Source organism: Littorina saxatilis, linkage group LG12 (genome assembly GCF_037325665.1).
Source record: "Littorina saxatilis isolate snail1 linkage group LG12, US_GU_Lsax_2.0, whole genome shotgun sequence".
In the NCBI taxonomy this organism is placed as follows: Eukaryota; Metazoa; Mollusca; class Gastropoda; order Littorinimorpha; family Littorinidae; genus Littorina; species Littorina saxatilis.
In genome coordinates this window covers 54,160,976-54,174,266 of record NC_090256.1, presented here as the reverse complement: position 1 = coordinate 54,174,266, position 13,291 = coordinate 54,160,976, and the positions used below count along the sequence as shown (strand labels likewise).

Here is a 13,291-nt window from a genome sequence, read left to right as displayed (position 1 = left end):
TGCCAGACCCCAGGCGGAGCAGCCACTAGATTGCCAATTTTAAAGTCTTAGGTATGACCCGGCCGGGGTTCGAACCCACGACCTCCCGATCACGGGGCGGACGCCTTACCACTAGGCCAACCGTGCCGGTTTTTCTGCCCATGGGAGGCGTACTGTTTCCAAGCGACCCCTGTCGTTGACTTTATTGTCTTTTCAACGCCAACAATATCTATAAGGAAAGAATTCCGCGTACACCCACCGTTTTGTATATAGACGTTTATTAGGAAAGTAATTCCGGCAAAAAAGAGGGCTAGGTTTTTGAATAATAATAATAATAATAATAAAAACATTCTTTTATAGCGCTGTTCACCGCCAAATGGCAGTCTCATGGCGCTTTACATTAGACATTAAAATTTAACATTTTACATAATTATACAAAGTTTTCTCGTAAGAAATAACATACAAGCATTTAAAACAATTCATAGACAACGACCACTTAAAGTTATATAAGATAATCTAGAATTTTTTTTTTTAAAAGATGAAAAAAAACCCACGTAAGATAAGTAATAGACACATAGTTACACATAAAAAGTCTGACAATAAAACAGAACTCACATACAAGCGTAAAAATCTGATAATAAAGAGCTGATTAATTATCCGCCACTATCCATGTGTGTTATGACGTCGCCGGGCTGAGATAAGAGTCGCCCACGTTTGCCTACTTTCCCCAGTCTCCTTGATCACCCTATCAATTGATTCGTAGGCAGTTCCCAGAGCATCCTGTGTTCCACTTTGTTTTTCTGAACGGATAAGTCTGCTGTAAATTGGTAACTCGTGGGTGAACACAAAAGTCTCTTCATGTGTGATATCAGTTTGAAACACATATCAGTGTTGAGAAAGTGTTCAAATGTGTTCCAGCTAGATGTGTTCCAGCCTGTATCTCATCCAGAGCACTATAGAATTACAAATAACAATGCTGCATACAATGGAAACAATGGAACACAACCAGCTAAGCTTATACACGTGCTCTTAATTTTTTTTAATCTTGAACAGGTTTCTATGTAATTACCTGGAGAAAAAAATTGGTAGCAAAATGAAATTGTGTTGTTACAGTGTTCTCAAATAGAACACTTTGATTTGGAGTGTGACTGTTTATCCTCCGCTGAACATGCGTGTTGATTCGTACACCACAGGGTTGGATCGACCCCAAGCTGAGATGGGAGCCCGCCAAGTACGGCAACGTGTCGGTCATCCGCATCCCCTACCACTCAATATGGCTGCCCGACATCGTTCTCTACAACAGGTATTAGTTAAGCAATATTTTATAACTAAATATCGGGTGACATATATATATATATATATATATGCGTACACACAAATCACCATCAATTTGTTTTGCCAAAATGTCTTCCCAACTGAGGAGAAGTACGCACGATGGCAGATTCTTCTGTTTGCGAAATAAAGTTACAATTCCTCAACACAAACCCCAAACAAACAATAAACAGCATGATATGCTTTGTATCATATCAAAACACAAGAAATAATGTCTTGTACTATAATATATGCACCTTAATGGATATTATTTGCACATTAATATGTCACCAATGGAAACTAAACAAACCACAACATGTCCAGACACTACACTAGACTATGTGTAGAAAGAAAAAAGAAAACGGGAAAAAAATAACTTGACATTATATCTGATTAAGACCTGCCGGTTAAAACTGTTCGGTCGTGTATATGTTTCTTTAGATGAAATCTTCAAGAAAAATACAGTTTCTTTTTTTTCTCCGTAGTGCATAATTCTACACTGTTTAACTCGTACCATCTTCTTTCGTTTTCAGCGCCCACATCACGTCAGAATCCGTCAGCACCAACGTCATCGTGTCCAATGAAGGCAACGTCACGTGGTTGTCTATGGTCATCTTCAAATCGTCGTGTGCCATTGACGTCAAGTACTTCCCCTTTGACACGCAGAACTGCACACTGGATTTTTCATCGTGGACGTACGATGCTTACACGCTGAACCTGCTGATTCAAGGAGATAGGGTTGGGGACACCACGAACTTTTTGAATTCTACCGAGTGGACGCTGATAGAATACTTGCAGGAGAGAGTGGTAAATGTCGAGATTGATTTGCATGGGATGATGTTTTTTTTTGGTGTGTTTCGTGCATGTCTGTTGTTTATTTTTTGTCTTCAAGTCGAAAGCCAGCGCTTTCTTTCCCATCCCAGACCGCCAAAGCGTAGGCCACCCTACATGTCTGTGATGGCTGTTAAGAGGAAGCGATGAATGTATAATTATAGTTGACTTTTGCAAATGTAATATTCTAATGGTTAGGCGATGATTAGCAGGGGAGGTGCAAAGAACAGGGATAGCAGATTTAGTCACACATTACTGTGACTAATTATATAGGCCTAGTACAGCACACAGGGGTCAGGATCGCGGGAAAAAAAGTTTCACCTTATAGTCCGAAAATCACGTGTTCTTTCAAATCCTGGTTTAAACAGGAGGTGATCTTCTCCTGCTGTCCCGAGCCTTACGTGTTCATCAAGAACCACATCCTGATCCAGCGGCGGCCTCTGTTCTACGTGTTCAACATGGTGGTTCCCTGTCTGCTCATCACCCTGGTGGCCCTCCTCGGCTTCTACATGCCCTCAGACTCCGGCGAGAAGATCTCCATGGGCATCACCACTCTGCTGTCCATGACTGTCTTTTTGATGATCGTGGCGGACAAGATGCCTCCCACTTCTGATGATCTGCCGCTGATCGGTTAGTGAGAGAGAGAGGGCGAGAGAGAGAAAGAGAGAGGGGTGGGCGGGAGAGAGAGAGGGAGAGAGAGAGAGAGAGAGAGAGAGAGAGAGAGAGAGAGAGAGAGAGAGAGAGAGAGAGAGAGAGAGTGGGCGGGAGAGACTCGGAGAGACTCGGAGAGACTCGGAGAGAGAGAGAGAGAGAGAGAGAGAGAGAGAGAGAGAGAGAGAGAGAGAGAGAGAGAGAGAGAGAGAGAGAGAGAATGGTGGGGGGCATGGGGCGTGAAGACCAGCAGACATTGGTAAGATCTCTACAGGCATCACATCGCTGTGGTCTATGGCTGTCTTTTTTGTAATAGTCGCTGACAAGATGCCTTAATAGCTCCGAAGCACTCTGATAAGGAGATCGTCATGGGCATCACGACTCGGTTGTCCATGACTATGTTTCTCATCAGCGTGGCAGACAGATTGCCTGAGACTTGTGATGATCTGCCGTTGAACGATTGATGAAAAAAGTGTGTTGGAGAGAGGTGAGCATAGGAGATGGAGGGGGGTTCAAATTGTCATGAGGGACAGTGTTTACGCTTAACATATATCAAGATTTAAAAAAAAAGACTTTTCAGGAATAAAAACCCACCATTTTAGATTGGTTTTCTCGCGGAAGTTTAAAAAACATGAATCTCTTCTTGTTTTTTTCAGGTCTTTACTACGGCATTACTATAGCCATCGTGTCGTTCGCGACCGCCATGACAGTGTTTACGCTCAACATTCACCACAAGGGCGGGAGGGGACACGAGATTCCTCCCATTGTCAAGAAGATCTTCTTCGGCTTCTTTGCCAAGATCCTCTTCATTCACCTCGACACGGTGGACAACCCCCCGGCGCCATCCAAGAAAGGCATGGTTAGAACGGTTGTGTTTTTCGTGTTCATTGCATTTCTACGCCTTTTCTATTCCCTGCTGTTTTATTCTTCTTTTAACCATTCATTGTTGAACACGCTCTTACACGTAAAATCTCACTCGTACAATACACGAGTGTACTTGGATAAAGTAATGAATATGCTTGAAAAGCCAATAGTAGTCAAATATTCAGCTCCCCGTAGAGAAGAATGTTTCGTTGATCCATCCCGGGGAACGACCGTAATCTAAAGAATCTTCCACAGGCCAACCGTTTTTGAAAGGGTCATCATTCTGAGAAAGCTTCAACGTATATCTCGCGAATAAGAAACGGCTTCTCTGGGTTATTTGTCTGGATTGTTTGTCTCTTTATGGATAGTTTCTAACGCCGTCTAAAATAATCAGTTTCCCCCTGTTTGATACCTTATCATAATGAAATATTAGTCGAACCATATGTCCATGACTGTAAAAAAAAAACAAGTCGCGTAAGGCGAAAATACAATATTTAGTCAAGTAGCTGTCGAACTCACAGAATGAAACTGAACGCAATGCCATTTTTCAGCAAGACCGTATACTCGTAGCATCGTCAGTCCACCGCTCATGGCAAAGGCAGTGAAATTGACAAGAAGAGCGGGGTAGTAGTTGCGCTAAGAAGGATAGCACGCTTTTCTGTACCTCTCTTTGTTTTAACTTTCTGAGCGTGTTTTTAATCCAAACATATCATATCTATATGTTTTTGGAATCAGAAACCGACAAGGAATAAGATGAAAGTGTTTTTAAATTGATTTCGACAATTTAATTTTGATAATAATTTTTATATATTTAATTTTCAGAGCTTGTTTTTAATCCGAATATAACATATTTATATGTTTTTGGAATCATCAAATGATGGAAAATAAGATAAGCGTAAATTTGGATCGTTTTATAAATTTTTATTTTTTTTACATTTTTCCAATATTTAATGACCAAAGTCATAAATTAATTTTTAAGCCACCAAGCTGAAATGCAATACCGAAGTCCGGGCTTCGTCGAAGATTACTTGACCAAAATTTCAACCAATTTGGTTGAAAAATGAGGGCGTGACAGTGCCGCCTCAACTTTCACGAAAAGCCGGATATGACGTCATCAAAGACATGTATCAAAAAAATGAAAAAAACGTTCGGGGATTTCATACCCAGGAACTCTCATGTCAAATTTCATAAAGATCGGTCCAGTAGTTTAGTCTGAATCGCTCTACACACACACACACCCAGACAGACAGACACACACACACACACACACACACACACACACGCACATACACCACGACCCTCGTTTCGATTCCACCTCGATGTTAAAATATTTAGTCAAAACTTGACTAAATATAAAAAGACGACCACGATTATTCTTGTTTATAGCGAACTGATTGTGACATATTGAGTTAATGTTGTAAGTTTTCCCTCGTGGGCGAGGGCTAGTTGTAAAACAATCACCAACTGCTTACATCATTACCCATGTTATTTAAACAAATATGTGATCTTATCTTCCCCTCTCTGTCCCCTAAGCAGCCGGTGCCACAGAACGACTACTACGCGCGCTACGAGACCGACAAGCTCCCGGAGAACGGAGGACTGTCCCCGAGATTCACCCGCAAGTTCACCTCCGTGTCCGCCTCAGGAGGAGGTGGAGGAGGAGGAGGAGGAGGCGGAGGAGGGGGAGGGGGCAGCGACAACACAGAGCGGCAGTTTCTACGCGTCCTACAGAAGGTGTACCAGACGATCGAGAAGAACGAGATGAGGTTGGCGGACCAGGACCGTAAGGAGACGATCCGACAGGAGTGGCAGCAGCTGGCCCTGATCGTGGACCGTCTCCTACTCGTCCTCTTCATCATCCTCACGGCCTCGGTCAGCCTGGTGCTTATCCTGCCCGGCTACTACTCCCAGTTTGAGTACGCGGCAAGCACGTAGATGCCGTCCAAGCACAGCTCTGCGCACACGGAATGCTTTTCTTTGTGTCGAGAATGGATACGGACATGTCGTTAAAAGCTAGTCGACGAAACGAGAAGCATTGATGATTGCGTCATGGTAGAATAGCCCAGGAAAGCAAGGTATGGGAAAGTGCGTTCTCATATCTCGGTTGGCTATGGCTCTAGCATACTAGAAATGCGCTTGATGATTTGAAAGTACTTTCTTGTATGCTATTAACAACGGATTTTTATGTGGAGGAAGTTTGTTTCCTGTACTGGATTCGACTGACATGGAACCCACTAACTGTTTCTTGACCCGGATAGTTGAGACTTTTCTCACATGGATAATATTATTTTCTGACTTGATAATCCTCGCAGTGTGAGTATGGCTTTAATATGTGCTGTGTTTTGAATGTGATCCTTGTATCAGTTAGGACAATGAACGTGAAGGATTTGTTGTCTCGCGTGACACAGACAATACAACTCACAGTTTCAGTTTGGCTCGAGCGGCTGGAGTGTGTCTGTGCTTGTGGGGCGCTGTGTGCACACATTGTGACAAAACACTGTCCCTTTCTAGCATACACGAGGTGGACCTACTTGCAGACTGTGTGTTTTACCATGGAACACGAATTTGTTTCTGACCGGGATGTTTGAATGTGGTTCTAGCGCGAAGATGCGTCTCATGGAAGGAAACAAAAAGCACTCTTTTGATCACCAGGGAACATGATTGTCCACATACTGTGGTTTTTGTTTCTGGTCTGGATTCTAGAGCGTGTTTCCTGGCCTGGGTATTACTGTTTTCTGCTCTGGATATTACTGTTTTCTGCTTTGGATACTGCTGTTTTCCAACCTGGATACTGCTGTATTCGGACATGGATCATGTTCAAAGTGTGTGCACAACCGTAGAGACCGTCTCTGTTAGGACGAAGAGTGAATCCGTCTGCATGTGGCCCTCCTGATAGGCAATAGTGCAAGGAATTAGAAAGTATTTGCTATGGAACACGAATTTATTGTCTGACTTGGGTACTGCAGGCAATTTGGATACGGACCTTTCACGGTTTCTGGAAGAATTGTGAAAGACATGTTGGTGATTTTGTTCTGACTCGGACTACTACTGGTGTCTGGTCCGGATATCACTGCTAGCTTTAATACCGCTCCAGCATGTAGACGAACAGTGTATCTGAAACCACATCTTGCCCTCTGTGAATGGCTCGTAGAATGTGGGGGTGTGTGTCCCATCTCAGTGATGTGCCCTCATGATGCTGTCTGTATAAGCAAGTTGAGTGTACCAGAGCCTACGACTGTTTGAGGATTTAACTTGTGTTTGACATGATGCTACCACTACCCTGAATGGGCTCTAGAACGTAGAGAGTGTCTTTGCTCTTGCTAAAGCGCTTTGAGCATTGACTTTGCTTGGTACGTACCATGGGACAAAGTGTGAGGGATTTATTTCCTGAACTCTATATCACAGACAGTTTGAGTGTGCCTGTGCCCTCTTCAAGGCCTTCGGAAATGCATCTCTTTCTGTCATTGAAGCGCATGACCTAAATACTACTTCTACTCCTTCTACTTCTGCTACTACTTCTACCACTACATTTTTTACGCGGAGTGCAACCAGCTAATGCTTTGAGCACTAAACAGCAGGTCCTGTTTCAACGTGAAACGTGGATATTTAAATACTTCGTCGTCTCTTGTCTACCATTAATACTTGACCTCAGAATTAGAAGCCATAGTGGCGCTGCAATGTGGAGCTGTACTCAATTCGTCTCAGGCTGTCGAGACTGTAGGCCAAGGCCATTCGTCTCAGGTTCTGGAGATTGTGGCCAAGGCGCAAATAGTTTTAGGTCCACAATCCGAAATCGTCGGTCCACCCTGCGTCCCAGCTGGCCTCTTTGTCCCCTTGGTTTTCTGAAGACCAGTTTTGATGAGACCACTGGTCTTTTGACGGTTTCATGTCATCACCACTGCCTACCGTTCACCACTGTCAGGATACAGGATGGAACCCGGATATTACTTTAATTAATTTCCAACACGGTCCAGCATGGCCTGAGAGGTTGAAGGAACGTTACAAATCAACAACCAACCATTTCCAGCATGGTTTAAACACATACCGAGTGACTGTGCTTGTGGCGTCGACCTGTTTCACGTGTGTGCTGCATGTGGTTGGTAAAGTGTGTGTTATAAAACAAAGCAGGCGTGCATAAGTACTTTCCAGCAGGATTTTGGACAGTAACAGAATGCCGAGATATCTGCCACAAATGTTTCAGTACTTGCTTAGTGTCACTGATTTAGTATCTTTTATAGAAACACGTAAATACCACGCATGCATCCCCCGAAAGTGTCGAATGGCTGCCTAAATGGCGGGGTAAAACCGATCATACACGTAAATACCGTGGGAGTTTCAGCCCATGAACGAAGAAGCAGAAGTCTCTTTTTTTGCATCGTGAATAGTTCATCAGGGAAGTACCGGCATGTGTAGGCCTACGTACTTTCTGATTACAGATTTTTTTTTTAAACTACCCACTAGAGAGGTCTCTGTGTCAGCAGAGTGTGCGGGAACCAAGTGTACAGGGGCGGATCCAGGGAGGGTTCCGGGGTTTCCGGACCCCCCCCCCCCTCCCCCAAGCCTAAAAAAAGGGGAGATAAAAAGAAAAAAACAAAATAATAAATAAGTTTAGAAATAAAGAAAAACTGATGGCTCAGATTGCACCAGATTGCCCCATTTTTTTGTTATCAAAATTGTTCAGGGGGGGGGGGGATGCCCCCGGACCCCACTAAGAGCCGGCCTTTGTCTTCTAAGTGACGGTTTTGGAAAGTAGTTGGGTAATTTGATGGCTCAGGTTGCACCAAATCGGTCAATTGTCCTTGTTTAGATCCAAATCTGTCTTCTTAAATTTACTTTTTGGAAGGTGTATTAGGGGAAGTTTCTTGGCTCAGATTGCACCAGATTGCTCCATTTTCCTTGTTTTTATCAACTTTTCCCCGGGGGGGGGGGGATGCCCCCAGACCCCCCTGGGAGGTTCGAACGCTTTGCGCCCTCAACAAAACGCTTCGCGTAGTCGAATTGTCACTAAAAGAAATTTGGAAACCCCCCCTTAAAAATGATGTGATCCGCCCCTGGTGTAAACTAAACCAACTGTTTAACAAACCTGGGAAAATAGAGCTGATTCATGCTGAGCTTTGCTGAAGCAAGCTACAGTAGGAGCTGTCTACCAGAAACGACTTACCTAGACAACTTTCATCCCTATCTAAACTTCGGTTGCCACTTGTGCATTCCGTGCCGCCAAACAAATAGATTTATTCACCTGAACAGAGTATCCCGCTGAAAACAACCACGATGGCAACAGGTGGTGTGCAGTTGAGCGAAAAATACTACTTCAGGTTTTTTCTGCAAGGAGGATTTATTCCGGTTGTGGTATGAAATTGTGAACGCGTCTCAGCTTTTCCATATGCCCACGTGCTCCCAAAGGGCGAATAAAAGCGTACAACTTCAGGTTTTCTTGTGGGAGGTTTTGGCCTCACGATCCAGAACTTAGTCATGTCAGTGTGATTACATTTGCAGTATTGAAGCCAAGCGGAAAACAGCATAAGGGTTAACATGACCTGAACATTTGTCCCTGAAGGGAAGTGAACAACATTGTGTGCTTGTCAGGTGAATTCGCATGAGAGTTTCTTGTCTTGGTATTCCTGCACCGTTAACCTACAGCACATTGGGCGCGAACACGGTTTGAACGATTACAATATAGACTCCCCCCTTTCTCTCCCTTCTCCTTGCTTCCCCCCCCCCCCCCCCCCCCCGCCTCCCACCTTCCCGTCCTCCCATTTCTCTCTGTCTGTCTGTCTGTCTCTCTCTCTCTCTCTCTCTCTCTCTCTCTCTCTCTCTCTCTCTCTCTCTCTCTCTCTCTCTCTCTCTCTCTCTCTCTTCCTCTCGCTCTCTCTCTCTCTCTCTCTGTTTCTGTGCAATTGGTCATACTTGTGGCCATGTACTTGTGACGATTTTGGTGGTATGTAACAGAGAGCGCAGAGATGGCACTGCCGGGGTAGCTTTCTGTCATTCAGTGTCCTTCTTCCAAACGCAACTTTCCTTGGCAAAGTAAGGTGACCTGATGAATATGAATGAAAAGCGAACGGAAGGTCGAAGAGTACATGTACAGCCTCCAGCTTGTTAGAGTTGAAAATGGATGAAAACAAACCCTTAAAGAACAATGGTGACAGCGTGTGAGAGCGATCGATAAAAAGACACAAAAATAACTTGATTGATGAATACGGAACGAATTACAGCAACGTTTCAATCCGAAGGTCTTCTCCAGGCTCACACAAACAAACAAAGTATAAAAAGACGACCTGAAAGTTCACACGTGAGTACATTTTTGGGTGGTCTTTTTATAAACAAAGTGTGTTGGAAAAGACTCAGTCGGCGATGCTAATTTTCGAGAGACGCAATGTCTTACCTGTGAATTATAAAGACACGAGTTCCCCAGTTCCACATGAGTGTCCGCAGCAAGCATGTTGGCGAACAGTGTACAGAAGACAATATTTTCGAGAGATAAACGTTTTAAAATGCAAATTTCGAGGAGACAATGTAACCATTACTTTACCTTGAAGAGAAGCGTAACTTGCAACAACGTGGGATGCAATTTTAGAGAACTGTTTGATACATTACATGGTGGTTTTGGTATTGACAGTATGACTGTGTGGGGCGTGGCTGAGTTTGAATGCAAAGCTTCAACTTGTGACGGCCTGAAAGTTGAACAAGAAATATGAACATATTTTTTGTTTGATTTTGAATGCCACAAAGCTTACGTGTGCGCGATATACTCATTTAAAGTGGAGAGTGTGTTTTAGTCCCTCATTTTAGTTGAACAAGAAATATGAACATATTTTTGTTTGATTTTGAATGCCACAAAGCTAACGTGTGCGCGATATACTCATTTATGTTAAAGTGGAGAGTGTGTTTTAGTCCCTCATTTTAGTTGAACAAGAAATATGAACATATTTTTGTTTGATTTTGAATGCAACAAAGCTAACGTGTGCGCGATATACTCATTTATGTTAAAGTGGAGAGTGTGTTTTAGTCCCTCATTTTAGTTGAACAAGAAATATGAACATATTTTTGTTTGATTTTGAATGCCGCAAAGCTAACGTGTGCGCGAAATACCCATTTATGTTAAAGTGGAGAGTGTGTTTTAGTCGAGTCCCTCATTTTAGTTGAACAAGAAATATGAACATATTTTTGTCTGATTTTGAATGTCACAAAGCTAGTGTGTCCTCAATATAGTCATTCATGTTCAAGTGGTGAGAGTGTTTTAGTCCCTTTGTTAGTCCCTTTTGGAGCAATTGTTTCAGTTTCATGTATTCCAAAGGTCCAACGGTAAGGTTTGTCTCTTATTGGAAGGAAGGAATTTGTCTGTGCTAAGTCTGCGAAATGACTGGTGCTACTCTTTCTTTGAGTTGTTGAGTCTGCTATTCTTTTTTGCTTAATGTTCTAGTTGAGACAAAGGAAAAGGTACCTGATAAAGTTTAAAGAGAGGAAATGAACGGCGTTTGATGAAAGTTTTTTTTCTTCTCAAAATGAAATGTAATTGAAATAATTTAACACGTTTTTGTTTCTGAGCCAAAATATGACTGTTCAAACAGAAAGCAGACTTTCGAATCCGTTTGGGATCTTTCGTTTCTTTATTTCTGTGTGTGTGTGTGTGTGTGTGTGTGTGTGTGTGTGTGTGTGTGTGTGTGTGTGTGTGTGTGTGTGTGTGTGTGTGTGTGTGTGTGTTCTTATTTATTTTATTTTATTGCCGATGCTTCCATAAAATGAATTGCATTATTGCAAGAATGTTCGTATATATATATGTTTGCAGGCTACATGGGTAATGTGAGATATTTTTGTATATTTTTGAATGTTGTAAACCGCTGGCTCAATTTATATAAATAGAAATTTCTTATTCCTTGTATAATGCGTCGTTGTATTTCTTGAGCGTGCTTTTTTGTGTTTGTTTAGTAGTGAAAAGGATGCTGATAAGTTAATATTTACCTTGTCCAAAAGCCGTTTCTTTTAGTTTTACTCATGCACATATTTTTCCTTCGTCATACATCAATTGAATTATCTTACTCTTAATCAATGTGAGGGAATGGGAAATGCGAGGACATGTTTTCTTTATGAGATTGTGAGCGAAAAAAACATTTTAATGAACAAACAGAACACTGTCTTTATAGTAAGCCCGGATTACTGGATTTGTAGTTTATTCGAAAGAAACACTTTCAGGTAGGAAAGCGTTGCATAGACCCAGGGCCGGACTAGGGGGGGGGGGGGGTTACAGGGGTTGCGCAACCTACCCCCCCCAACCCCCCCGGCCTAAGCATGTACCTCCCAAACGCATTTTTTTGGGTCTTTTTTGTGGGGGAGGGAGGGGGGGGGGGGATTGCATCTGCATCATCATGAAATCCGAGGAGAAATCGCACCTCTTACCCCCTCAAGACATTTTTCTTCAACGATTTTTGTGATGAAAAGTATGAGTCCTTACAATCTCAATTCTTCTTCATTGCCTATACAGCTTGCTGTCGAATTTACCTTTTTCGTTCAAGGAGAGGCTTCCTTTCCCTCCAGAAACATAAAAAAACGTTCAGCTTCAAGGGGGCGAAGCCCCCTTGTAACCCCCACCAAGCCCCCTTGTAACCCCCACCAAGGGGGCTTCGCCCCCTGGACCCCCACCAAGGGGCTTCGCCCCCTGGACCCCCATCTGTAACCCCCCCCTACACTACTACTTACCTAGTCCGGCCCTGAGACCGGATGTATGGGTCCGACTGTCCATTGCAGAAGATCTGGGGGAAATCGACAACAACGTTTTCTTTTTAGATTTATAGTGGTACAAGTTTGGAGAGACACTGTGATCATAATTAAATTAATGAAAAAGTAATTGTTTGCAATATGCGCGTGGTTGCGCGGAGCATTTTTTGTGGAATCAAATTTTTCATTGACGTTTGAAGATCATTATCTGTATGTATTCACCTGATTTGCTGTTTGTGGTTGCATAAAATGTGAAGTTTTTCTTCTAATATTTCTTTACTGCTATGGTGTTACGGTGTTACTCTACTGCATAAACACGTGAAGGCGTCAACTGTTACCCTTTGCATATTTGATATGCTTTGTTTATCTTTTTAAGATGCATTTTTGTGTTTGTTGATATTCATGCAAACTTTCTTTCATTCGTGTGGGTTGAAAAACAATCATCAGAGTTGTTCGTTTATGGATAAGGTCAAAATGTACTTTGGTTTGGGAGAAATTGTTTTCCAGTTTGTATTTTTATTGTCAGGAACCAATCCTTCATACCTTTCCAAGCTGTACCTCTAGTTTGCTTTTATTAACATTTTGGACAGTTTGTTGTTTGGATGATTTATCTATGAAGTAGACGAGAGTGATCCGAGTTCTTTGCAACGAGGTATGCTTGGTGGGCTTTGGGTTTTCTAATTTATCAAATTGTACAAAATGACAAGAAACTACCATAATTGTAAATATGAGCAAACGTCGTGTGTGTTATTTGGTTAACTGAGAGAGAGAGAGAGAGAGAGAGAGAGAGAGAGAGAGAGAGAGAGAGAGAGAGAGAGAGAGAGAGAGAGAGAGAGAGAGAGAGAGAGAGAGAGAGAGAGAGAGAGAGAGAGAGAGAGAGAGAGAGAGAGAGAGAGAGTTCTCGCATCTGTGTTTACGTGTGTGCGTGAATGGTCTACAT

The 13,291-nt window shown here is 42.7% G+C and overlaps 1 protein-coding gene across 4 annotated transcripts in view; it reads left to right on the top strand.

Moving 5' to 3' along the window:
* Positions 1-9,360, top strand: part of LOC138982263 (neuronal acetylcholine receptor subunit alpha-10-like) — a 163,729-nt gene extending 154,369 nt beyond the window's left edge. For all 4 annotated transcript variants that reach the window (XM_070355505.1, XM_070355503.1, XM_070355506.1 and 1 more), the window contains exons 5-9: positions 1,173-1,282; positions 1,824-2,097; positions 2,490-2,751; positions 3,429-3,631; positions 5,173-9,360. In XM_070355505.1, coding sequence (XP_070211606.1) covers positions 1,173-1,282; positions 1,824-2,097; positions 2,490-2,751; positions 3,429-3,631; positions 5,173-5,571 — 1,248 coding nt within the window. In that variant the 3' untranslated portion in view covers positions 5,572-9,360. The remainder of the gene's footprint in view (positions 1-1,172; positions 1,283-1,823; positions 2,098-2,489; positions 2,752-3,428; positions 3,632-5,172) is intronic.
* Positions 9,361-13,291: the final 3,931 nt, after the last annotated feature.